The 26,317-nt window shown below is 57.4% G+C and overlaps 3 protein-coding genes across 4 annotated transcripts in view; 2 read left to right on the top strand and 1 right to left on the bottom strand.

Moving 5' to 3' along the window:
* The window catches only part of SIN3B (SIN3 transcription regulator family member B), a gene marked incomplete at its 3' end in the record, with an annotated part of 35,605 nt that extends 35,017 nt beyond the window's left edge, over positions 1–588 (top strand). For both annotated transcript variants that reach the window (XM_079703688.1, XM_079703687.1), the window contains exons 18-19: positions 54–258; positions 358–588. In XM_079703688.1, coding sequence (XP_079559814.1) covers positions 54–258; positions 358–588 — 436 coding nt within the window. The remainder of the gene's footprint in view (positions 1–53; positions 259–357) is intronic.
* Positions 589–7,585: 6,997 nt separating this feature from the next.
* Positions 7,586–9,423, top strand: F2RL3 (F2R like thrombin or trypsin receptor 3; the record flags this gene model as incomplete). Its single annotated transcript, XM_079703520.1, has 2 exons — positions 7,586–7,694; positions 7,990–9,423. 2 exons carry the CDS (start codon positions 7,586–7,588, stop codon positions 9,021–9,023), a joined length of 1,143 nt encoding a protein of 380 aa, XP_079559646.1. The 3' UTR covers positions 9,024–9,423.
* A 2,299-nt stretch (positions 9,424–11,722) lies between these two features.
* CPAMD8 (C3 and PZP like alpha-2-macroglobulin domain containing 8) overlaps positions 11,723–26,317 on the bottom strand; it is a 100,205-nt gene continuing 85,610 nt past the window's right edge. Inside the window, exons 30-42 of the mRNA XM_079704060.1 lie at positions 23,672–23,837; positions 22,050–22,136; positions 21,822–21,958; positions 21,269–21,424; positions 21,095–21,157; positions 20,191–20,372; positions 17,893–17,980; positions 17,024–17,098; positions 16,250–16,355; positions 16,051–16,161; positions 14,603–14,812; positions 14,168–14,285; positions 11,723–11,849 (exon numbers count right to left, since the gene is read on the bottom strand). Coding sequence (XP_079560186.1) covers positions 11,828–11,849; positions 14,168–14,285; positions 14,603–14,812; positions 16,051–16,161; positions 16,250–16,355; positions 17,024–17,098; positions 17,893–17,980; positions 20,191–20,372; positions 21,095–21,157; positions 21,269–21,424; positions 21,822–21,958; positions 22,050–22,136; positions 23,672–23,837 — 1,521 coding nt within the window. The 3' untranslated portion in view covers positions 11,723–11,827. The remainder of the gene's footprint in view (positions 11,850–14,167; positions 14,286–14,602; positions 14,813–16,050; positions 16,162–16,249; positions 16,356–17,023; positions 17,099–17,892; positions 17,981–20,190; positions 20,373–21,094; positions 21,158–21,268; positions 21,425–21,821; positions 21,959–22,049; positions 22,137–23,671; positions 23,838–26,317) is intronic.

The following is a 26,317-nucleotide window of genomic DNA, read 5'->3' as shown; positions in this document are numbered from 1 at the left end:
AGTGTTTCTGGGCCACAAGGACCTTCTAGTCTGCAAATCCTTCTCGCCGCCAGGAACCTCAAGAAGTTCCGCAGGTGGCAGTGTGAGCAGGTGCGCGCGCTGCGGGGCGAGGCCAAGAGCTCCTGGAAGCGGCTGGTCGGGGTGGAGAGCGCCTGCAACGTGGACTGCCGCTTCAAACTCAGCACCCACAAGATGATGTTCATCGTGAACTCCGAGGACTACATGTACCGCCGCGGGACGCTCGGCCGGGCCAAGCAGGTGCCCCTCCCTGCCCACGTCCCGGGAACCTGGGGTCCAGCCCACAGCTGTGTGGGGTGCCTGGGCCATCTTGATTCTCCTCTCCCCCACCCCCTGCAGGTGCAGCCCCTGGTCCTGCTGCGCCACCACCAGCACTTCGAGGAGTGGCACAGCCGCTGGCTGGAGGACAACGTGCCGGTGGAGGCAGCCAGCCTGGTGCAGGACTGGCTGATGGGCGAGGAGGACGAGGACATGGTGCCCTGCAAGACGCTCTGCGAGACGGCTCATGTGCACGGGCTGCCGGTGACCCGCTACCGAGTGCAGTACAGTCGCCGCCCGGCCTCGCCCTGACGCTCCCACACGGGCACCACGACTCGCACTTAGTGCAGTTGCTTCCTCGGCCTGTGTGTCCATCGGGCGTCTTCACGAACAGTGTGAGGGGAGCAGAGCGTCCCCCAGCCTTGCTGCTATGGGCTGTGAGCTCCGGAGAAGGGCGGGTCGTGTCGGCTCTCGGCCCCACGCTGCCATCCCTCTTGGCTTCCCCGCTTCCTTTGGGCCCGTCCTGTGCCAGACGTAAACCACTCCCCGCACTTGAACTCTAGGGGCTCAGTCCCCACTGGAAGGGGGAGGAGCAGTGCACCGGTCAAGGCACGAGTGAGTGCGTTCACATGCCTGCTGGGCTACTCCCGTCACACATGCCAAATCCCCAGGCTTGGGCACCGCTGGTCCTTTTCTGCGTATGGTGAAAGTGGGTGAAGAGCCGCGTGAGGGCTCACGTTCAGGAGGGGTCAGCGTTTGAGGGTCCCTGACATCGGAGTCATCGGGCCCAGGTGGACCTGCTTGAAAAGCATGTCCTTCCCAGGCTTCTAGAAACATTTCCCAAGCTGGGCAACAGCCTGCATCTGACAGTTCGGGCATCGGCTTGGCCCAGCGGGTGCCTGCCTGGTGTCCTCAGACACTTCGAAAGTGAGAAGAGCCCTTTCAGCCAGACTGTTGGGATCCTGCTTTGACATCCAGATATAGAGTGGGCAGGCGGCACCAGAACTGCCCAGAAGACCCTGCTCTGGAAAAAAAGAGACTCAGACCCCATGTTGATCCGACAGCTGGACGCTGGGCACGTGAGGGGAGGGGGCCTGGCCTGCCGCACCCGCTGAGCTCGAGTGGTCCCACCCTGGGAGGGCCCTGGGGTGCGGTTGTGTACCTAAGATGGACATTCTAGAAGTATATATATGCACACATATTTATTCCTTTATGCTCTCCTAGTGGTTGTAAGTTCTACAATGGCCAAGTCCCACGGCCTCTCTGGGGGTGACAGCCCCCTTCGTGGACTTCTGCATACCCGCCCCAACACCTCCATTCCGGCAGCCACCACCCAGGGCGGGTATGGTGTGAGGGGAAAAAGCTTCTGTGCCAAGAATGCCAAGCAGTTCGGGCTAGGAACCAGCTTTTTGAACTTCCTGCACCATGAGAAGCTCTGGCCGGGCCCCTGACACCATCAGCCAGTGGGCTCCACTGACCCGTGGGCCTGGAAGAACCCCCGTGCAGCTGCCTCTGCCAGCCGCAGCCCTTGCCTTCCTGCAGCTGAGCTGTGCCAAACACCCAAGGTTCCGGGAGTTGGAGACGTGTTTCTAGAAGTTTACCTGTGGAACTCGAGGTTTGCAAAGCCTGTGACTCCAGGCCTGGGCGATTCCAAGGCCAACCTGTCCCACCTGGGTGTCTGTTCACCCGTGTTTTCTCACGTGTAATCCATGCACTTTGTACGCATCCTTGTTTTATAAGAAGGAAACTTATCAGAATTCCTGAACCAGACCCTCCCGGCAGCCGTCTCCTCGGGAGCCCGCAGCCCCTCCTGTGCCTCTGCCTGGGCCTGGGGTGCGGGCCATACCCCACCAAGCCCCCCACCCTGCATGCTTCTAGGGAGCATCTCTTCTGTTTTTGAAGAATTTCTGTTCTGGGGCTTGTACTTCCTTTGCAGCTGTTTTGAATGTAGTTTTCCTTTTCTATTTATTTGCACATTAAAGTTAAAAATTAAATATTGATCTAAAGTTGTGAGGTTCAGTCAGTTATTTCCTGGGGGCAAATCTGGGGGTGACCTCTCACTGCCAGGGGAGTTGGCCTGACCGCAGGGAGTGTCTAGTTCTCAAACCCCATGTGGGGACCCCCCCCTGTGGCTTCCCTGTGGCTGTGGTCCTATTTCCCCTGGGGCATGGCCCCGCCTCCAGAATGTTTTCTAGAATACAGTAAGTCCCCTACATACAAGCAAGTTCTGTTTCGAGAGCGCGTTTGCAAGTCCCATTTGTTCCAACGAAGTTAGCCTAGGTACCCAACTAACATCGGCTATATGGTACTGTACTGTAATAGGTTTATCGTACTTGTCACACAAATAATACATAAAAAACAAAAAAACATTTTGAACCTTACAGTACAGTACCTTGAAAAGTACAGTAGTACAGTACCACAGCTGGCATACAGGGCTGGCGTCAAGTGAACAGGTGAGAAGAGTGACTGACTGGAGGAGGGAGAGGAAGTGGGAGACGGTAGAGCTGAAGGATCGTCAGCAGTAGGAGACGGAGGGCAAAAAGGAGGCAAACTGCAGTTTCACTCACGCCTGACGCTGATGGAACCCACGTTCTCAACTTGAAGGTTTTATGTAGGGGACTTGGGTGTGTTCATTCCCAGCTCAGTTTTCGTATTTGCTGGAAATGAGAAGTGTTTCCTTCCAGTGTTGGCACATGCAAAACATAATTTGAAGACTGCAGCATTTGCTGTGAGCTTTCTGTGCCTGCCCACCCGCTTCTGACACCAGGTCCAGAAGCCCACAGATGGCGGGGGATGCGGGGTCTCTCCCTCCTCCAGCCCTACAAAACCACCCTCCGTGCTCTCTGGTCCCCCCTCCCAGCTTCCCCCTGCCCCCTCCTTTCCTCTCACCTCCTGTGTCTTCACCATCATTGGGTCCCCTGAACATCTCCAGGACCCCCTCCTACCAGCCCCACACCTGCCTCCAGGTAAGAGGGAGCCCTCAGCTCTGCTTAAGGTCCTCTTAGCTGCCCCCCCCTCGCGAGGCTTTTGCAGCGCAACTGGCCGACCCCCTCCCCTCCCACTCAGTGCCCACTGCCAGACCTCACCCATTGGGTCCCTGAGCTCAGTTGGCCCTGCCTTCTGCCCAGCCCACCCTGCCCACCTGGCAAGTCCTCTCCCAAGAGTTGTCCCCAACCTTCCCAAGGGGCCACAGCTGCCTCCCAGGGACCACCCCCCACACACGCCCCTGGCAGTGCACAACTCCCCAGAGGGTCAGAGCTCCTGGGGAGTTTGTGACCGAGACTTGGTGCTGCCCTAGATTTCTCCTGCCGCAAGCTCACATCCAGCGATGGCCAGGGCCCGCTCTGTGCTCCCAGACTGGCTTTTGTTGGAAGCCCTGGGAGTGGAGGCCTGGGAGGCAGATGGTGGCTGCTGCAGCTCCCAGGAAGGACACCTGGTCCCAGGAGAGCAAACAACAGCAGTCCCCAGAGACCTCTGTGGCGGGCAGAACTCTTGGCCCCAGGATTCCAGCCCTAGTGGACACCTCCCAGAAGAGTCCCTGCCCTCGAGTGGGCAGTGCCTGTGACTGGGATGAGGTTCCTGGACAAGAGACCGGAGGGAGGGTCTCCGCTGGCCTGAAAGACAGCAGCTCCACGTGGCAGAGGGGGCTCGGCATATGCAGGTGAGGACCTGGGTCCTGCACCTACCTATGGCTGCTAATAAAGCAGCCCTCGTCCTAACCGCCCTGCAGCTCCCCTTCCGGCCTCCTTCAAGTGGTGCGGAGCTGCAGGACCAGGTGGGCTGCCCTCCCCCTCCCTAGCATGGTGGAGGGGGTGGTTCCTGTGGTGCTTGGGGCAGCAGTGGAGTTGGGGGGCTCAGGTAGAACATTTACTCTGTTCCTAGTGAGGTGTTTGCCTTGCTGGCTCTTTGCAAAATAGAACTAGCGCAATGCATCTGATGTCCTGGCTGAGAATGAGGCTGATTGTTCTAAAAAGCAAGTTGACCTAAAATCAGTCTCAGGAGGTCCGTGGCGGGGGGGTGGGTGGGTAGAACTGGTAGGAGTGGGACTGGTGGGGGTGCAACGTGCCCAGAAAGAGCCTGCAGGGATGGGGGGTGATGAGCATGCAATACCTCCAGCCCTGCCGGAGGCTCTCCAGAACCTTCTCCATGCAGCCCTGTGTGTGGGAGCTCCAGCCCACAGGACAGGTGAGCAGACTCAGATTTGGGGTTCCAGGGATGAAGCATAGGGCCTCTGTGGTTGGGAGGGCTGGACCTCAAACCTTGGTGCCCGGCAAGTGGGGGGTCACAGCACCCATCTCTCGTTCCAGTCCGAGGGTTTTTGTCCCTGGCCGCAGGCCGAGGCCCAGCCCGGGAATGAGGGGAGATCCGGGCACATTTGCAGGTGCCCATCTGGCTTCAAAGTACAACATAAAGAAAACACATTTTCCACAAAGATGGCCATCCCGAGAAGCATTGCCTCGGAAGGACTTGAGGGGCTGAGTCATCAGTGACCTCCATCTTCCAGTGGAGACGGTGAGGCAGGAAGGGGCAGCCAGGGAGGACAGGCTTGGGGGAGGGGGCTTGGAGGGTCCATATGGGGCTGGAGGATGAGGAATCCCAGGACTGGACACTGGCTTAGGTCTGTTTGCCATTTTTTTCACTTATTTATTATTTATTAATTTATTTATTTAATTTATTATTATTTTTGCAGTACAAAGGCCTCTCACTGTTGTGGCCTCTCCCGTTGCGGAGCACAGGCTCCGGACGCGCAGGCCCAGCAGCCATGGCTCACGGGCCCAGCCGCTCTGCGGCATGTGGGATCTTCCCGGACCGGGGCACGAACTCGTGTCCCCTGCATCGGCAGGTGGACTCTCAACCACTGCGCCACCAGGGAAACCCTTTCACTTATTTAAATTGTGGTAAAATACACATAACACAATTTACCACGTGACCATTTTAAGTGTACAGTTCAGTGACATAATGTACACCCACGTTGGGAATTCTCTGGCAGTCCAGTGGTTAGGACTCGGCGCTTTCTCTGCCGACAGCGCGGGTTTGATCCCTGGTTGGGGAACTAGGATCGTGCAAGCCTTGCAGCGCAGCCATAAGTAAATGAGTAGATAAATAAACAAAAAGTACATCCACGTGGTTGTATAACCATGCCCACCATCCATCTCCAGACTCTGTTCATCTTCCCAAACTGAAACTCTATCTTCAACTAAACACTAACTCCCCATTCCCCACACCCCTAGCCCCTGGGCAACCACCCTTCTGCTTCTTTCAGTCTCTGTGCATTTGGCCACTCTAGGGACTTCATATAAATGGAATCATACAGTATTTGTCCTTTGGTGACTGGCTTATTTCACTCAGCACAGTGTCTTCAAGTTTCATCCACGTTGTAGCCTGTGTCAGAATTTCCTTCCTTTTAAAGCTACTATTATGCCTTTTTTGAAACATGAGTTTTCATGGAAAGTGACGCACAGCACAGAAAGTTCCAATAGCACAAAAAAAGATCACAGAGAAGAGTAGGTGCCCAAGTCCCTTTCCCCGAAGGCAGCTGCCCCCAGTGTCCCCCAGGAGGTATTCACGTGGCTTGTCATCCAACTGGAAACAGCGGCCCTGCACCTCCACGGCTGTTTCCATGGTGGCAGGTGTGAGGGGGGGTTGTTTATGGCCCCCCGCCCCGCTGCCGGAAATTTCCCTGTCCAGACATCTTCCTGAGCGTTTCCCTGTACAGACCCGCCATAAATTCCTAGACACGGAATTCCTGAGTCAAACCACCCTCCTCAGGCTCCAGTCCGCCCTATCCCTGGCAGGGAAGAGCTGCTGGGCCCAGCTTCCCCTGAGCAGGTTCCCTGCTCTCTCCTGGAGGGCAGCAGGGGGTCCCCATCCCCGTTTTCCTGTGCGCTGAGGGCGTCATCATCATCACTGGTCACGTGTGCTGTGAGGCGTAGGTGTGGGATGAATTTGTCATTGGTGCTGGTGGAAACTGCTCAGAAATGAGGGAGAGGTTCCTGGCTTAGAACCCTGCCCTGACTGGAGCTCTCCAGGCCTCGATCCCCGCCGACCAACCCTGGAGCTGGGGGGCAGGGACCTCGGCATCTCGGCCTCTGGCTGCACTGACTCTGTCCAGGACTGCTCGGTCATTTCCTGGCTGGTTCCCATGTCCCTGAGTGTGTGGCTAGATTAGGGTTCGCCATACCAGGACATGGCTGCATCCGACCCACTCTCCCACCCCTAGTTCATTTCTTCTTCCCTGACCCCAACTGCCCCCTTGGGGTCCACCTGCTCCCAGACATTGCCCCCACCACTGTGGCCCAGCCCTGACCTCACAGAGACCGAGCACCCCCAGTGCAGGGCTCCCCCAGGGTAGGACGGTGTAGCTGCTCTGAGGTCTGGAGAGGGGATCGTATTCAGGAGGGAGGAGTACCCTCCCCTCTGGGTGGGATGTGGAGAGGTCTGAGGGGTGAGGACCCCAAGGGAAGGTGGTTCAGGGGGCTATCTGGGCTGGCTGGGCCACCCCCTCTGGCTCATGTATGGCTGTGGCCCCTGGTCACACCTGGGACCCCAGGCTGAGCGTGGGGTCAGGACCAGAGCAGAAGCGGCTTTGAGAACTGGAAATGGGCACCACCCCCCAGAGGGGGCTGCAGCCACGCTCCCCTAAGACCCCCAGGACAGCACATGGTCAGCATCGGGGGTTCTGGCTGAAGACCAAGACCTCCTCAGCAGGCTCACAAGGCCTGCCCCTCTCTGCTCCTTACTCTGTGCCTGCCGGGGGACCTGTGCTGGGGCGTGGGTGAGGCTGCATACGGCAGGGTAACCTCCACAGACGGCCAGGGGCATCTGGGTGGGGGGGGCGCTCACCTGCTCTGGCCTCTGATTTGGGGTCCTGCCTGCCAGAGCCGGGGGTGGGGTTTGGGAGGAGGGGGCTTCAGGAAGAGCCAAGAGTTCCTGATGGAGGGAGGGGAGCGTGGCACAGAGGGCTGGGCTGTCATGAGGGTGGGGCCAAGATGTGATCGGCCAGCAAGAAGTGGCCTCTTGGCCTACAGAGGCTTCCTAGGCTGGACGGGGGCTGCAGCCTGGCACCTCTTCTCCCATCTTACTGGCCCAGCACCTAGACCCCAAGTAACCCCAGCTGCCAGACCTCCTCAGGCCAGACTTTCGGCCTCCCACAGGCTCATGGGGGCAGGGACTGGTTTATCTCACCCGACCCTGTCCCCTCCTCTGCGGACACTCAGGAAGCTGGGGGCGGAGCGGGGGGTCCAGCCAGGCAGGAAGCCTGAGGTCAGCCAGCCACAGCCCAGAGCAGCCGGCACCCAGCACCGGCAACATGTGGGCTCTCCTGATGCTGTGGCCCCTAGCACTGGGGTTCAGCCTGGATGACACTCAGACCCCCATTATCTACGACGATGATGGGGGCAGCACGGAGAGAGGTGATGGTGAGTGACCTCGGGCCCTGCATTGGGACTGGGAGGGTGCCCAGAGCCGGTGAAGGGGAGACAGGGAACGGGGGTGGGGCTTCTCCAGCCCAGCCCTGAGTCCACAGGGCTGGGGGTTTCCGTGTCTAGCCCTGTCCCACCAGCCCAGGGGCTCCTGAGAGCTGGGGCTAGGTCTACAGTTTCTCAGGGGCCTCGCCATCCAGCCGGGGAACCGGATGAGGGGCTAGGGGTGGGGGGGTAACTCCTGGCCTCTCAGCGCTTCTATCCCCTTTCCCTCCGGGCCTCTCTCACCCAGATAGCACACCGGGGCCCCACCCGCGCAGCTTCCCTGGCCAGCCCTGTGCCAATGACAGCAACACTCTGGAGGTCCCGGGCAGCTCTCGGGCACTGCTGCTAGGCTGGGTGCCCACGAGACTGGTGCCCACGCTCTACGGGTTGGCCCTGGCAGTGGGGCTGCCCGCCAATGGCCTGGCGCTGTGGGTGCTGGCCACGCGGGTGCCACGACTGCCCTCCACGGTGCTGCTGATGAACTTGGCGGCGGCTGACCTGCTGCTGGCCCTGGCGCTGCCGCCACGCATCACCTACCACCTGCGGGGTCAGCGCTGGCCCTTCGGCGAGGCCGCCTGCCGCCTGGACACGGCCGCGCTCTATGGTCACATGTACGGCTCCGTGCTGCTACTGGCCGCCGTCAGCCTGGACCGCTACCTGGCTGTGGTGCACCCGCTGCGGGCCCGCACCCTGCGAGGCCAGCGCCTGGCCATCGGGCTCTGTGTCACGGCCTGGCTGGTGGCAGCTGCCCTGGCGCTGCCCCTGGCGCTGCAGCAGCAGACCTTCCGGCTGGCGCATTCGGACCACGTGCTCTGCCACGACGTGCTGCCTGTCGGTGCCCAGGCCTCCTACTGGCGGCCTGCCTTCATCTGCCTGGCAGTGCTCGGCTGCTTCCTGCCGCTGCTGGCCATGCTGCTGAGTTACGGGGCCGCCCTGCGCACGCTGGCGGCCGGCGGCCGGCGTTACAGCCACGCGCTGAGGCTGACCGCGCTGGTGCTGACCTCGGCCGTGGCCCTCTTTGCACCCAGCAACGTGCTGTTGCTCCTGCACTACTCAAACCCGGACCCTGATGCCCAGGGGGACCTGTACGCCGCCTACCTGCCCAGCCTGGCGCTCAGCACCCTCAACAGCTGTGTAGACCCCTTCATCTACTACTATGTGTCGGCCGACTTCAGGAGCAAGGTGCAGGAAGCGATGCGTCGCCGGGCGCCTGGTACTGCAACAGCTTCCAGGGAGGGGTGCAGCCCGGCAACCGGCACCCCGCCCTCCTCGTTTGTGTGACAGCCCCTCCACAGGCCGGACAAACAGGAAGGGGGTTGCACTGGGTTGAATAGGGTCCCCTCCCAATTCATGTCCACCGAGAACCTCCGAAAGTGAGCTTATTTGGAAATAAGGTCTTTGCAGGTGTCATTAGTTAGGATGAGGTCACACTAGAGTAGGGTGGGCCCTAAATCCGATGTGACTGGTGTCCTTATAAGAAGAGGACACAGAGACACACAGGGAAGCCCATGTGACCACGGAGGCAGAGATGGGGAGATATGGCCACAAGCCAAAAGATGCCACAGACTGCTGGCAGCCACCAGAAGAAGCCAGGAGACCAGCCTGGGACAGACTCTCCCTCAGAGCCCCCAGAAGGAGCCAACCCTGCCCACATCTTTATCTCAGACTTCTGGCCTCCAGAACTGCCAGAGAATAAATTTCTGTTGTTTTAAGCCACCTGGTACGTGGTATTTGGTTACAGCAGCCCCAGGAAACTAAGACGAGCATTAAATGCAGGTTCCCAGGCCCAGCCAGCTCGCCTGTGTCCGTGTCCAAGGTGTGGACAAGGCGAAGCTGATGCTGCCTTGGACCCTCTGCACGACCCCACCCAGGAGGAGGCTCGGGCCCCCTACCCGCTTGTGGCCAAGGTGGCTGGGAGCCCCGTTGGCGGTCCTCATTCCCAGGATGGGCCTTAGTGTTCTGGGGCATCTCCTGAGCACTGGAGACCTCTACTCTGCTCCCCAAAGCCTGGTGCAACCCATCACTGGGAGCCACAGGGCTCAGCCTCCTACTGTCACCCTGGCTGCAAGACATCACCTCCTCCTGCTTTCCCTTGGTCTGATTCCTCTTCTCAGCTAACTCCCGCATGGACTGGGTGGGTGGAGCAATGCAAGGATTTACGGTGTACACCCAGGGTCAGGGGGCTGCAGCTTTGCAGAACCCACCCCCAACCATCTGAAGGCTGCTTTGAATCAAGTCAGGGGGGGCACCACATGGGGAAGGGCAGCCATAGCCCCAGACACACATACACACACACCCTGCCATTCCCCACCCCAGCAGGCAGCACAGGGCACAGTGTCAGGAGCCACCGAGACATCAACTGTGGGAGTACGCAAGCCCTCTCCAGAGGCAGAGGGGAATGGGTGCCACTCCTGGGCTCCCCATCAAGTTCATATGTCTCTGGTCTGGGGAAGAGTGAGCCAGAAGCCCCAGGACGGACACACACACGCACAAACGCACACACACATGCTCGCCCATGTAAAAGTGAACCTGGGGCTGTGTGAATAAAGTCAACGAAGAATATCATGTCAATAGCCTGGTGTGATGATGTGCTAGAGTCTTCCAAGATGTTACCACTGGGGGAGGCTGGGTAAAGGGTAGCCAGCACCTCTCTGTATTGGTCTGATTTTTTTTTTTTTTTTTTTTTTTGCGGTACACGGGCCTCTCACTGTTGTGGCCCCTCCCGTTGTGGAGCACAGGCTCTGGACGCGCAGGCTCAGCCGCCATGGCTCACGGGCCCAGCCGCTCCACAGCATGTGGGATCTTCCCGGACCGGGGCACGAACCTGCGTCCCCTGCATCGGCAGGTGGACTCTCAACCACTGTGCCATCAGGGGAGCCCTGGTCTGATTTCTTACAAGTGCATGGGAATCTATGATTACCCTGGGATGCAAGTGTTCCAAAGCCTCCTCCTCACCTTGTTCTGAAAGGCTGGGCTGTAGATGAAGGAATGGAGGTGTGGGGCCAGAAGGGAACTGGGCTCCAGCCCTTAGAGCTGCCTCTCAGCCTCCCCTGCCCGCAGGAGGCCCAAGTCTGTCAGGGACTCTATGGAAATGAGCTTTTATTACACCAGCAGCCTCTATGGCAAGTGGCAACAGGGCCTCGGCAAGGGCGCTGTAACTTGCAGGATGGCAGGGGTCAGGGGCATGGAAAGTGGCCAGTGCTGCACGACGGGGACCCACAGGCTGGGCAGCCCCCTCAGGGTCTCCGTGCTGTCCAGAGATGAGCAGTGTTGGCTGAAATAAATTACCACCGTGGAGGCGGAAGACAGGAGAATGCAGGAGGGGGAACGGAGAGCCGGGAGGCAGGTCTGAGCACACGGCTTCAGTAGGTCCAGAGCTGGGACACCCTCCCAGGCTGCTAGGAGGGGGACAATCTTCCAGGCGGGGCATTGGAAGATCAGGGGTTCAGAGGTCGAGGTCAGGAAGTGGGCAGATGAAGGTGCATCTGTCTGGAGCCCAGGACTTTCTCTGCAGAGAAAGTGGTGGTGCTGTCTAGGCCAAACATTCAGGGACCCCTGGGGTGAGGCAGAGGTGCAGGGACCATGACAGTTCTGGGACAATTTGGGGTTTGGGTCCGGGGGTTCAGCAGCCCAGGCAGTCATTCTGCAGAAAAGCAGGCTGTTTCGTTTCTAAGTTGCTGATGCTACGTCCTTGATTTGGCCAGAGTCACGCCCCCTCAGAAACAGGTCTTTGGCTATGAGTCCTTCCCAGAAACATCCCTCTTCCGGGGAGCAGAACGTCAGGCCGTGGGAGCTGCTCTGGCCACCCAGCCCAAGGCTGTAGGGTGGGGTGACTGGTGCTCCAGCTGCAGCTGGCGGGGAGGGAGGCGCCTCCAGCCACCTCGCTGACCATCCTTCCTGTTGAGGTGGGGACTGGGCCCCAAGGAGGCCCACCATCATCTCTGCTGGTCTGTTTATCGGGTTCGTTTGGAAGCAGGGGTCACCTGGGCAGGGTCCAGCAGCCCCCAGACAGTCAAGTCTCCTGTCAGCGACCCTCTTCCGGTGGGGTGAAATCACAGCCAGATCACGTCTTCCTGCTCGGAGCTTTAGGAAGAGAAGCCACTCTGACTGATGGGGAGAGAAGCCAAAAAATGCCTGTGGGCTGCCAGGCCTGGCGGGGGCGGGACTGTGGACCATTCCCTAAACCCGCCTCCAAGTGGCTTGGCCTGGCTGCCTCCGCCCACTGAGACATGAGCGCCCCACCTGGAGCCGGGGTTGCGGGGACATGGTCCAGCAGGGCCCCTCAGGACCCTGCCCATCCCCACCAGGCCACAGTGATGGGATGGGGCCTTCACTTTGGTAAGAATGAGCACAGCATGCAAGAAACCACTGACCAAATAGAAAACTTATCTGTGGAACTCAATCAGCTATGAAAAGGGAGGAACCATTGATACAACACCATGGATGGACAGCAAGGGAACTCTGTTGAGTGAGAAAAAGCCAATCTCAAAAGGTTACGTACCCCACAATTCTGTTTACAAAGCATCCCTGAAATGGCAAAAGTATAGAGCGGGAGAACAGATGAATGGTTGGGGGGGGGGCGGAAATCGAGGTGGGTGTGGCTATAAACCTGCAGCTAAAGGGATCCTTGAGGTGATGGTGTATCCTGTATCTTGACTGTGGTCATGATTACACAAATCTACACGTGGGGGAAAATTGCAGACTCAATTGCAAATGAGTGCATGTAAAAGTGGTGAAAAAGGAGTAAGACGGGTAGATTGTATGGATGTCAATTTCCTGGCGTTACACTGTAACTCGAGTTCTGGGAGATGTTACCACTGGGGGGAACTGGATGAAGGGCACCTAAGATCTCTCTGTTATTTCTTCCAACTGCATGTGAACCTATGGTATCTCAAATTTAGAAGTTTAATAAAACTCTTCCCCTGCAAAAGGAAAATAAAAGCAGACCTCTCTCAGAAGACACTGGACAGGGTGGGCAACACTTGGGTGACTTTAAAGTTATACATATGATAATTATTAGCATGAGAGACGGGAGGGGACAACACATGGACAGAAATGGCTTCAAAGTTGCTACATTTTGCTGAAAGTGTTTATAATACTCCCACCAAGTAGACTGTGAAACATTTAAAGATGAATAGTCTTATCCCCAGAGTTACCACTAAAAAAATAATGCTAAAACAACAATAACTGAATCAAAATGGAATTCTAAAAGATACTCAAAAGAGAGCATGGAAGGAGAAACACAGGGGGGCAAAACAAAATTAGTGCAACAGTAACCCTAAACCCAGCCCTATCAATAATTATATTATATGCATGTGAACTAAACCCAGTGCCTGGTGCAAGATGACGCACCCCTAAATCTCTGGGACTTTGGTTGCTGCTGGTGGAAAAGCCTTCCTACTGGGTTTGATGAGTGGGGATGTAAACTAGCCTTTGCCACCAGCATGGGGTGGAGAGACCCTAGCCACCCAGGAAGGCAGGGCTCTGAGGCGGCCAGTGCAGCCAGCCTCCAGGACCTGGCACTTACCTGAGCTGATAGATCAACCCGCTGTTTAAACCTCTTGAGTTGAGTTTGCTCAACCCAAAAGATTTGCCTCGTCCAGGGAGTCTGCCCAGCAGCCCCTTCCCAGCCTCACCCCACAGGGCTCTCTGGTCTCCTGACCATTTCCTCCATCCTTCCTTCAGGGGGGACAAAGATTCTCTACCTAACCAAACTCCACCCGGGCTCCTCTGAGCTCTTTTTCACTTTGGTCTCAAATTCTAGGCTTCCATGTTCATCTCAGCACTGCCCAACTGTAGCAAGGATCTGCTAATATGTCAGTTTAGCCAGAAACCCCCCTCCTCCATACTGATCACCCTTGATATCTGATTGGGTCCCTCATCCTCCACCATCCACCCCCCGCCCCCTGTAATGTCTCATCACCCTGGCCTGCCTTCAGCAACAATCAGGTGCAGTCGGTTTAGCTAGAATATCCTCCCTTCACCCCTGATGTTTCCTCCTAGTAACTTTCCATCCACTGACTGCCACCCCCCACTCCTTGGCTATAAATTCCCACTTTTTCTTCTTTTATTATTAGGAGTTGGTTACAATCTCTATCCCCACTGCAAGACTCCACAGTGCTCCCCCTTGAAAAATATATTCCTTGCGTCATGAATAATTTCTTCTTTAACAAGGGTCCCAGGCCCAGTGGGTCTCAGGGACAGGTCTGTCCTGGGGTCCGGTCCTTGGCAGGGTTCGCTAAGCTCACCCTACACATATAAGCTGCTCTTCTATGTGTGCTGGGTGGATGGGGGTCAAGAGAGAACAGATCCCCCACCTCATCCCCTGAAACCCTATAGCAGGCTGACCCCTCCATCAGTCACTCCCACTCCCTGCCAGGTTCCAGGGCCAGTGGAGGGAGGTTGGGGGCGGGCCCAGCTCTCACCTGTCCTCTGTTTCCCCATCCAAGTCCACCACCTCATGGCCGGCTGCCACATGCCTAGCGTCCAGGGGACCCAGGTCATAGTCGTAGCTGTACAAAGCAGAGGCTGGTGTCGGCTGCTCTGGAAGGAAGGAGGACTGAGTCGGTAGGGAAGGCACTGGAGGGAGAGGATCTGGATGACCAACAGCCCAGGGGGCCTGAGGGGAGGAGATCTGTGGCCCGGAGCAACAGATAGGAGGTGAGGTCACAAGGTGGGGAAGCGGACACAGAAATCAGAGATGAGGAGACACAGAAAAGCACAAAGTTGGGGTGGGGCTGGGGAGAGACTGACCAAGACCGAGGAGATGCAAAGGGACCCAGACGGAAAGAGGAGAAGATGGAGCGATACATTCCGGGACAGGGTGGGGTCCCCGAGACGGGGCATGAGTGGATCCTCACCAAGGGCACAGCGGCCGGGGGGCGCGGGTTCCAATCTCACGCGTCCGCGGCAGGCAGCCTCCTGGAGGTGGCAGGTGCTGGTATAGACGACGCCGTCGGAGCCACATACCGGGTCCCCGCTGGTGGTGCAGTCACGTGCACAGCCGCAGCGCGTAATCTTCGTCCCCTCCTCCGGGATGGCCGCGGCACCTCCCTCGCCAGGGGACCAGCCTGGCGGGCGAGGCGAAATGGGCAGGCCCCGGGAACCCCACCCCCCCAACTTGATCCCCGCCTCCACCTGGGCCTGGGGTTGGGGAGAAGTCCCTGGGGTCCGAACCACACTCCACAGCGTGGAGACAGTTCCTAGGAAGCCCTGAGCCCTGACCTGGTAGAATTTCATGCAAGTATTTGCCTAGTGTTTACCAAAATAAAATTTAAAAAGAAAACTTTTATGTTCATTGCAGCTCTACTTACAATAGCCAGGACATGGAAGCAACCTAAGTGTCCATCGACAGATGAATGAATAAAGAAGATGTGGCACATATATATACAATGGAATATTACTCAGCCATAAAAAGAAACGAAATTGAGTTATCTGTAGTGAGGTGGATGGACCTGGAGCCTGTCATACAGAGTGAAGTAAGTCAGAAAGAGAAGAACAAATACCATATGCTAACACATATATATGGAATCTAAAAAAAAAAAGATTCTAAAGAACCTAGGGGCAGGACAGGAATAAAGACACAGACCTACTAGAGAACGGACTTGAGGATATGGGGAGTGGGAAGGGTAAGCTGGGACGAAGTGAGAGAGTGGCATGGACATATATACACTACCAAACGTAAAATAGATAGCTAGTGGGAAACAGCCGCATAGCACAGGGAGGTCAGCTCAGTGCTTTGTGACCGCCTAGAGGGGTGGGATAGGGAGGGTGCGAGGGAGATGCAAGAGGGAGGAGATATGGGGATATATGTATACATATAGCTGATTCACTTTGTTATACAGCAGAAACTAACACAACATTGTAAAGCAATTATATTCCAATAAAGATGTTAACAAATAAATAAATAAAAAGAAAACTTTTAAATTAAAAGCAATCTAAACTCATTTCAAGAAGTCTGGAAAATAAAGAAAAGGGTCCCGAGGGACCCCTAGCCCGTCCTTCGCTGTGGTCGATTGGGGCTCCCGGCCTGGGTCCCGACACCCTTTGGCTTGTGGGGAAGGGGAGGCAAGGGCTCTCTTTTGGGCCGTCCGCTTCTACACCCGCCCCCTCATAGCCCCCAGGCCCCGCCCCGCTAAGCCCCGCCTCCTTCTCACTGCCTGCCCACTCTGCTCAACCCCAAGCCCCTCCGCTCAGGCAGCGCGCCCTTGACCGTGCCGGGTCCTCCTGCCTTTACCACGCCCTCCTCTGCCGCGGGTGGGGTCGGGGTGGCGGCTGGTCGGAAGGGGCAATGGCCCCGCGCACTTACCGGGGCCCTGGGCCAAGGCACGCTCCACCTCGTTGCACGCAGGCCCCGCGCACAGCTCCCGGGCGAGGGGACTACGCGAGCTGACGTTGTAGAAGCGCGTGGCCTCGAAGGCTACGGGACCAGGGGAGAAGGGTGACCAAGTGATGGATGACAGGGTGAGGGGCTGAGCTAGAGTTGTGGGTGTTGGGCGCGGACCTACCAGGCTCGTAGTAGTCGTACACGGAGATGGGCAGCGCCGACGTCCTGCCCACGACGTGCTGGCGGAGCGCCCGGAACCTCACGCACGTCAAACACCCGCTGGGGATCTGCGGGGGCAGCGGGCGGGCTCAGGCTCGGCCGGGGCCACTAGGGCCAGAGACTGAGCTCCGGCCTCTGTGCTCTGTGACGCCGCAAAATGTGGGCCCAGAACTGGCTGATTTCGGGACGCCCAGGAGGCGTGAAACAGAAACGTGATCCCATTTTAATCTTGTGGGTCCTTCCATCCCACTTGGGAAAAACATCTCAGCTGGTCTTTCATCCCCCACTCCCCCCATGGCAGGTGCCCTCCCTCCTTGTGTGTGTGTGTGTGTGTGGACATTCACAAACTTGTGCAACCACTATCCATCTGCAGAATATTTCCATCACCTCAAAAGGAAGCCCTATCCCCATTTGCACTCCCCATCCCCCCAACTCCTGGCAACCACCAATCTGCTTTCTGTCTCTTCACTCCACATGTTTTTGAGGTTCAAACCATCACTGCTTCATTCCTTTTGATGCCTGAATACTATTCCATACCCCTCCCAACTTTCTGCACCAAAGCAAGCTGGCTAGGGCACAGGGCAGGCAGCCGTGCCAACTCCGCCTGAGTTGACTCTCCCAGTTTCTTTTTCTTGGTATGAGATCACTGCAGGAACCACACCGGGCCATGGCAGCTGTGCCCTCGCCAATGTGGCTGCCGTGGAGGCCTCCACCCGCCACCCCCGGCCAGCGGTACCTCATCAAAGTAGAAGAGCACTCTGCGACCAGCCACCTCGTACCTCTTCAGTGCCACGTGCTTGTCGAGGAGCAGCTGGCAGGGAAGCCAGAGGTCAGGGTCTGCCCGGCCCTTCAGACCCCAATGCTCTCTTCCTCCCCAATCTCCAAGGGCCCAAGGTGGACTGGACCCGTGAAGAGCCAAGGCCCCGGAGGCTGAGGAGTTTGCCCACGGTCATCCAGCAAGTCCCCATGGGCCAGGCCAGGGGGTGGAGGTCAGCACCCAGGAGAGGGCATTCAAGGCTGGTTACCACTGTCCCGAGTGCCTGCTTCCCCTTCCCTGCCTGCAGTCTCCCCTGAGCGAGCCTCACTCCCAGGCCGGGCCTCCCTGTGGCCCTCTAGGCGCCCACAGAGCCCTGCCACCTGCTCCTGCCTCACCTGCACCATTCAAACCCCCTCCCCCAGGACAGGCCCTACTTTCCTGTCCCTCCCCACACTGCAGACATCCTCAGGTAAGGCTGCTCCACCCACTTTGTGACCCTCTTCCCCTCCCCACCCCAAAGGGGGCCGGTCTCTCTTTAAGTTGAGGATGGTGGCAAATCTCTCCCTGGTATCCCAGATCATCCCCAAAGCGCAGGCAGGTCCGTTGAACCCTTCCTCTGCCACATGGATAACAGCACAGGTGGCCCACTGAATGACACCTACTGGCAAAGCTCCCACCCCTCCCCACCTGCCCCTCAGCAGACAGACAGCCCCCAAACACCAGCTTTGCCCAGAAAGACAAAAAAGCAAAAACCAAAACTCATTTTATGAAGGGCTGGGAATTTGCAACCTGGGCAGGGCCACCAGCCAGAGACCCGAACCGAGCCCTGTCCACCAGTGCTACCTCACCTGCTCCAGGCTCTCAACGTCCGCCCGGAACCCTGACAGCAGGGGCACCTCCAGGACCGCCATGTTGGAGGAGCCTGTATGCAGCCATCTTCCGATGAGGGGAGAGAGAGAGAGGCCCTTGAACTCAAGCCCCGCAGTGGAATTCATGGACCCCTCTGTCCCCACAACCCCCGAGCCTGCCTGCCTGGCAGCCCATCTGCATAAACACCCTTGGCTGGGTCATTGGTCAGCCCATTTCACAGCTAAGACACTGAGACCATAAAGAAAAGGCCTTGCTGAGGGTTCTGGGTCTGACCCAGGTCTATCGACTCTGGGCTGTGGGTTTTTTTTTTGTTTTTTTTTTTTTTGCAGTACGCGGGCCTCTCACTGCTGTGGCCTCTCCCGTTGCGGAGCACAGGCTCCGGACGCGCAGGCTCAGCGGCCATGGCTCACGGGCCCAGCCGCTCCACGGCATGTGGGATCTTCCCGGACCGGGGCACGAACCCGCGTCCCCTGCATCAGCAGGCGGACTCCCAACCACTGCGCCACTAGGGAAGCCCTGGGCTGTGTTTTGACCCGAACTCCATGCTGTGCCCCCAGTGTGGGAAGCTGCTCCATGGGGCCGAGGGAGTCCAGGCCACTGGGGGAGACCCGGTCACTCTCCAGTGCCAGCCCTCAGTTTCCCCTTCTGTGACATGGCGGGTGGGTAAATATGGCCTCTGGGGCTTGCTATGTGCCAGGCCCTCCCTGTGCTGGGTGCTGGTGACAGGGAGGCTGACACTGAGTGAGGAACCTGCAGACTGTGGCCCAAGGGGACGGGGTGGCCACAGCTCCTGGGGCAGGCGGGGGAGGCTTCCTGCAGGGGTGAGGCCTGAGAGACGCTATATCTGGGTGGCACACAGTGGGGTTTTTTCCTTAACACATCTGAGGGAGAACAGAGATGCCCCAGCAGGCCTGCCGGGGCCAGACAGTTGGGCCAGTCCAACTGCTTCTCGCTCCCCCGCCTGATTAGACGGTGATCACAGCCCTGCTTAGTGGAACCATCCTGAGTCTCACTGTGGAGCAGGAAACACAGCTGGAGGTTTGGGAAGCCACTCAGCCAGGGCTCCCGGGCTTGGACCAAGTTGGGCTTGTTCTTCAGAACTTCCTAAGATGGGGGCCTTGGACATGTGAGGGCTGAGGGTCAAGGTTAAAAAAGGTGTCTGGGCAGCTCTGATGGGTTTCAGGTGCCATAGCTTCCAACCACCTTTGGGTTCCCCCATCGTTGCCATGGCAGTGAGCATCCTTTGTGGGCAGCTGCATGCACCCACCACCGAGGACCCTCTGTGGTCTGGTCCCAGGGTCACACCTGGGGCTGATAGGTCGCACAGGGGCCACAAACAGCCATCCCACCCAGCCCCACCTGTCACTGGGGTTTGCTGCACCCATTCAGAAGCACTTCCATTTCTTTCATTTCAAAAATCATTTGGAGTGTAAGCTTCTGATTGCAAAGGCATCCATTTCGAAGACATCCATCTTAAATAAAGATACTGGCAGCTGTATGACACAACTACTAGCAAAACAACCAGAAGAGGGATCATGCTGCCCCCACCCACAAAGGTCCCTCTTTCAGGAAGCCCTGGGTAACCTAGATGACGGACCACTTGGGTCACCCTGCCTTCCCCTTCCAGTACCCTAATTCCTGCTCTTGTATTTTAAATTTGCCAATAAAGAGTGAATCCACAAAAATGTAGGCAAACCCCCCCTCGGACCCCAATATAGGCAGAACCTCAGGTCCGTGCCTTCTCTCTGTCTCTCTACCTGTGATCTCGCTGTGTGACCCTCGGGAGGGTCATGTACCCTCCAGGACCTGTGAGTAAGAAATCTTGTTCTTCAAAGGTCCCTGATGGGTGTTGCTGAGGTGTGTCTTGTGATCAGACTAAGGACCACAAGGGCTGGTCCAGCCACAACTTTGGCTCGAGTCGGTGAAATGTCTGCGGGGCTCCCACAAGTAGTACAGGCTCAGATGAATGCCCGAGGCGTTCCTAGCCAAGAGCGTCACTATATAAAACGCCGTCCGGGCTTCCCTGGTGGCGCAGTGGTTGAGAGTCTGCCTGCCAATGCAGCGGACACGGGTTCATGCCCCGGTCCGGGAAGATCCCACATGCCGCAGAGCAGCTGGGCCCGTGAGCCGTGGCCGCTGAGCCTGCGTGTCCGGAGCCTGTGCTCCGCAACCGGAGAGGCCACAACAGTGAGAGGCCCGTGTACCGCCAAAAAAAAAAAAAAAAAAAAAAACGCCGTCCAGGTGGTGGTGGCAGCCAGCGGAGCAGGTGGCCTTACCTGGTGCACACCTCCAGGGTCACCGGGTACTCGTGCTGATGCTGGTCGGCTGCTGGGTCGTCATCGTCAGCCGAGGAGGCAGGTGCAGGGGGCCGCCGCTCGGCCTCGGGCTCCTGGAGGTTGATGAGCAGCTGGAAGGACGGCTTGGCCACCGGGTCTGGCACATTGTAGGTAACATCGATCTGGGGGGTGGGAGGACAGAGGCTGAGGGGACAGGGGAGTGGGGAGGGGAGAGGCAAGGGCGGGGCAAGGTGGGGGACAGCCAGAACGACGACAATGGTGACATCAACAACAGTTCTGGGCACTACGGTCATTCCATTTCGCCCTGATGGTGTAGGTACGACCATCATCCCATTTTTCCACATTTCAAGCCCAGGTCTGTCTGCCTCTCAGGCTCCCTCTCCTATCCACTGTGTTGTCTGGGCTCCCACTTTCCAGATGGAGAAGCTGAGAATTGTGAGGGTCTCCTGGCAGACTTGCCCTCTGACCGCTGGCCAGAGCCTAGGAGGCCAGCCTGTCTCCACCCAGAGTGTGACTAAATCCTGAGCCTGGTGACTGAGGGGTCGTGGGGAGCGCCAGGCTGGGCATCTCCATTCAGGCCTTGGCAGGGAGAATAACAAGTCCCACCATGGGGGGTGAAGGGAGGGGTCTGCTTAAGGTCAGAGACCACTGGAACGAGGATCAGATGGAGCTTCTGGGGGGACTCCATCCTCAAGGGGACACATTGCCATCTGCCTTGGGTCCTGCCTTGGGCAGAGTGGATGACATTTCAGGGGCTGACAGGCTGCCCTGGGGTGGCTCTCACACACCCATCCACCCCACTCAACCTGGACCAACACTGAGCTCCCTCCCGCCTGCCCCTCCAGGGGTGCCCTGGACGCGCCCCCTCTCCCCGCAGCCTCACCTGCATCAGGCAGCAGCCTTCGCCCTTGGCGCTCACAAACAGCCCTGTGGGGAGGCTGGGGATCTGGGGAGAGAAGATGCCGTGGTTTCCCCGAAGACACACGTGGACAGACAGGCAGCAGGGAGGGGCTGCCATTGCTGCCCACCCCCCAACCCTGATCCCGGGAGCACGCACCGCCGCCATCTGTAGAAGCTTCTGGTTGGCCCTGTGCAGCTCGAAGGTCTCCTGGTAGTCCAAGTTGGTGGAGGCCAGGGAGACGGTGAGGTTGATGCCGCCCGCGTAAGACAAGATGGCATACTCTGCCAAGGCCTGCAGAGCCACGCATGTGTCCTAGGGACAGAGCAGGAGGCTGAGGTCAGCCCCAGGAGCAGGTCTGGCCCACACTGCGGGTGCCACGGACCCTCTCTGGATACCAGCGACCCGTGAGGCTGGAACAGAGAGCACTGGGTGTCCGGTGTAGATATCCACAGGGCTGGGGGCCCCAGGCAGCTGGGGAGCATCTCCATGGAGGCAGGGGCTGGATCCCTGTCCCAGAGCCAGGCACATCTCTCCCTCGGCCCCATCCTCCTGCCCTCTCTTGGACATCATGCCCCCAGGGGCTGCGGGCAAGGAGCCGTCCTGAGACTTGAAGCAGCCAGTGGCTTCCTACCTGGCTCTTGAGTCCCAAGCCTGGGCCACAGTAACCCCGCTCAGACCCGAGCCCCTCTTTTGGCCCTTTCTGGCTCACCTGAGTGGAGGAGAAGCCCCCAAGGGCATTCCGCTGCTGGGACAGCCACTTCACCACAGGCAGGGCAGTGGCCACATCTCCCAGGAGGGTGTAAGTCAGCAGGGCATAGGCTGTCATTTCCACCTCGGCCGAGACCACTGCAACGGAAGAGGCCAGCTGGGGCCCTTTTGACACTGGGACCCAGGACCCGGTGCCCACAGCAGGCACCGCAGGTGGGGTGGCCAGTACCTGTCTGATAGACCCCGTCACTGAAGCTCAGGAACGCATCCTTGTCCACATCCCGGGAACCCGTCAGGCTCCAGTGGGTCACCCCATCTGTAAGGCCAGAACAGGTCAGGGGCCACAACCCCTGTTGGCACTCAGCCTGGCAACCCATGCTGAGTGTCAGCGCATGTGGTCTCAAGAAGAGACACCAGGGGGCTGGGCCCCAGGGGGAGAGGGTACCAGGGGAAGATGGCTGGGACAGGAAGGGTCTTGGGGCTACATCTCAGATCTGCAGCTACAGAGACAAACCCAGCCCCTCCTGCACCGTTGGCAGACATCACCAATCCCTGGCTGCTTTTCTGTGCCCCGGCAGACATCACTAATCAATGGCCTCCCTCCTGGCTGGGGCCCTGAGGCAGGCCCCAGTCTACCCAACCTGGGAACCAGGAAGCCACTCCGTACTTGCAAAGGCCCCAAAGATTCTGAGTTCGTGTGTGGTATAAAAAGCCCTCAAACCATTGAGAAGTCAGCGCTCCCTGCCTCAGATCTTGAGCAGTTAGTCCTAAATTGACACCGTCATCCAACTGGATGGTTTTAGAATTTTGCTTTTTAAGTTTTTTTTTCTTCTTCTTCTTCTCCTTCTCCTTCTCCTCCTCCTCATTCTCCTCCTCCTTCTCTCCTCCTCCTCCTCCTCCTCCTTCTCTCCTCCTCCTCCTCCTCTCCTCCTCCTCCTCCTCCTCCTTCTTCTTCTTCTTCAGCAGTGAAAGCAATTCTTCAGGTGACATCTTAAGCAGAGAAGCTGGATGGAATACCAGCGCAGCTCCCGGGAAAGCTCAGGGGTTGGGGGGAAGAAGACTGAGTTTGGGGACCTTCCGAGAAGTCACAGCTCAGTGACTGGGGCTCCCCAAACACAATGGGGAGTCATTTTGTAGATGGAGAGACTGACACTCCAAGATGGAAAAGGCTTTCCAAGGCTCACCCAGTGATGGGGGGCAGGGTGCGAGCCGGGTGCAGACCTCCCCTGCCTCCCAGCACCCTGCCCAGGGATGGTTTCCAGGAAGCCTGGGGGATCCTCTACCGGGGATCTCTGAGCACTGTTTTCCCTGGTGGGGGCTGGGTGGCATCCCCTACTTCATAGGGGAAGAAAATGATGCTCAAGCTCAAGCCACTTCATCAAATGAAGCCACTAGTAGATACAATAATGAATGAGTAATAAATGAGTAAAAAAAACAGTGAGGGACTTCCCTTGTGGTGCAGTGGTTAAGAATCTGCCTGTCAATGAAGGGGACACGGGTTCGATCCCTGGTCCAGGAGGATCCCACATGCCGTGGAGCAACTAAGCCCATGTGCCACAACTACTGAGCCCGTGCTCTGCAACAAGGGAAGCCACCGCAATGAGGAGCTGGCGCCCTGCAACGAAGAGTAGCCCCCGCTCGCCGCAACTAGAGAAAGCCCGTGTGCAGCAACGAAGACCCAACGAAGCCAAAAATAAAATAAAATATTTAAAAAAAGATTTATAAAAAAAAAACAGAGTGGGCAAAGGACGCCTCCTTAGTTCCATGCACGTGTTCATGATCTGTTTACTGGGGCCCGCAGTAGGCTGGTCCCACACTGTGTCCGCTGGGGTGGCAGGAAGGGGCACCTACCCTGGGTGATGGCCAGGCTGCGGAGCTTTCGCAGAGCGGCGGGGGCTGCAGGGCTGCGGAGCAGGGTCAGCGCGTAGGCCGTCAGGGCACTGCTGTAGGGGTCCATAGCCAGGGGTGCGCCAGACTCCAGGAAGTGCCTGGCTTTGGCAATGGCACCCCTCTCCTCCTGCGGGGTGCAGCGGGGGTGGGAATTGGAGCCCTGGGAGGCTGCTCTGCCTTCACCCCACCCACCACGCTCCCAAAGGTTCCCAGGACATGCCTGGGGAAAGCACTGGATGGCTTGCAGCCCCTCACTTTGTATCCTTCTGGTGCCCCACTGCCTGAAGCCTCAGCTTTCAAAGCCCCATTCCCTTTCTTTTATGTTGGTGCCATGTTTTCCAAATGAAGTCTGAGCACGACAAATCAATTCAGAGACACTCTGGGGGAAGCAGGCAGACCCCTGACCGCCCCGCCCCATCCCACTCTATCACTAGGCTGGCTTCTAAGACCCCCAGCTCAGGCCCATCTCATCCTCCAGGCCTTGCTTCAATTGTCACCTCCTCCAGGAAGCCCACCAACCCTCATCATGCTCCTGACCCACAGTGTGAGCGGCTAGAGGACAGAAACCAAGTCCATTGTCCAGTGATGGACTTAGTTCAGAGAAGCTGCCCAATAATATAGGTTAAATGGAAAAAGGAGTGATTCAAAGCATTCGGGAATTTAGCAAATGAGCAATGGTGCTCCTGTGGGCACCGGCGGAGCCATGGAGTTAAGATAACTCTGCTTTGGTGATTGTTAAGATTGCAGAAAGAATGCTCTCCCAAAGCTTTCCATCTTTAAATCAGGATAAAGCATGGGAACCACCCTTACGGCATGTTGTTAAGACGTACCATCTCCCTCCCAGGGCATGTATTAGGGATGACAGAGCAAATTAACTGGTCCCCAAGCCTGAGCCACATAAGCCCAGAGCCTGGGGTGGGGGTGGCTGGACGCTTTTGCAGAGGTAGCACTGATGTCCTTATAAGAAGAGAGGACTAAGAGACACAGAGAGAAGGCCGTGGAAAGACAGGCAGAGTTGGAGTGATGCAGACACATGCCAAGGAATGCTGGGAGTTCCAGGAAGGTGAAAGAGGCTAGGAAGCATCCTCCCCTAGACCTCCAGAGGAGCCATGGCCCTGCCCACACACTGACTTCAGACCTTGGCCTCCAGAACTGCGAGAGAATAAACTCCCGTTGTTTAAAGCCACTGTTTGTGGTACTTTGTTACAAATGCCACAGGACACAAGTCCAGGGGCCTTTATTCAGCCTAAGGCACATGGGCCTTCACCTTCTTGAGTTCAGGAAGAAACACTTGGTTCAGCTCTAGAAAAGTCTGATAAGGTCAGAATGACCTAAATGTCGATTTTACCAAAACAAAAAGCAGAACCAGGGGATGGAGAAGAGGCCCACCTTGGGAACGCCAAGGAGCCTGGGTTCCTCAGTCTCAGGTGCAGGCAGGGAGGAGGCACCCACGAGGCCTGCACCCCCGGAATCCCTTGGTCCCGGGCCAACCAAGTTGGTTGGTCTTCCTAGAGGCAGGGTGTATGAGTCTGCTGGGGCTGTGTAACAAAGTACCACAAATTGGGTGGCTTAAAAAAGTAGAAATTTCTTGTCTCGTGGATCTGGAGGTCAGAAGTCCAATACCAAGGTGTTAGCAGGGCTGGTTCCTTCTGAGGGCCATGAGGAAAGGATCTGTTCCAGGCCTCTCTCTTGGCTTGTAGCTAGCCATCTTCTCCCTTTATCTTCACATAATCTTCCCTCTGTGCTGGTCTCTGTGCCCTAATGTCCCCCTTTTCCAAGGATGCCAGTCATAGTGGATTAGTACCCACCCTAAAGGCTATATTTTAACGTGACTACCTCTTTAAAGGCCCTGTCTCTAAATACAATCACATTCTGAAGTCTTGGGGCTGTTATGTACTGAATGTCTGTGCCTCCCTGCCCCCCCCACAAATGTATATGTTACAGCCCTAACCTCCAATATGGTGGTGTTAGGAAGGGGTGCCTTTGGGAGGTGATTAGGTTTAGATGAGGCCAAGAGGGTGGAGCCTCTATAATCAATGAGGCTGCTTATATAAAAGAAGACAAAGAGACACCAGAGTGATCTCTCTCTCAATCTCTCCCCCAACCCCATCCCACCTCTCTCCACGGTCACGCACCAAGAAAAGGCCACGTGAGGACACGGAAAGAAGATGGCTGTCTACAAGCCAGGAAGAGACCCCTCATTAAGAACTGAATCAGAGGGGCTTCCCTGGTGGTGCAGTGGTTGAGAGTCCACCTGCCGATGCAGGGGACACGGGTTCGTGCCCTGGTCCAGGAAGATCCCACATGCCGCGGAGCGGCTGGGCCCGTGGAGCCATGGCCACTGAGCCTGCGCGTCTGGAGCCTGTGCTCCGCATCGGGAGAGGCTGCGGCAGTGAGAGGCCTGCGCACCGCGATGAAGAGTGGCCCCCGCTCGCCACAACTGGAGAAAGCCCTCGCACAGAAACGAATACCCAACAGAGCCAAAAATAAAATATATAAAAAAAGAACTGAATCAGAAAAAAAAAAAAAGAACTAAATCGACCAGAACCTTGACCTTGGACTTTCCAGTCTCTAGAACCATAAGAAATAAATGTCTGTTGTTGAAGT

The sequence above is a fragment of the Hyperoodon ampullatus genome (assembly GCF_949752795.1).
Source record: "Hyperoodon ampullatus genome assembly, chromosome: 4".
Taxonomy (NCBI): domain Eukaryota; kingdom Metazoa; phylum Chordata; class Mammalia; order Artiodactyla; family Ziphiidae; genus Hyperoodon; species Hyperoodon ampullatus.
The sequence above is the reverse complement of the archived record's forward strand: the minus strand, read 5'-3'. Positions and strand labels throughout refer to the sequence as shown.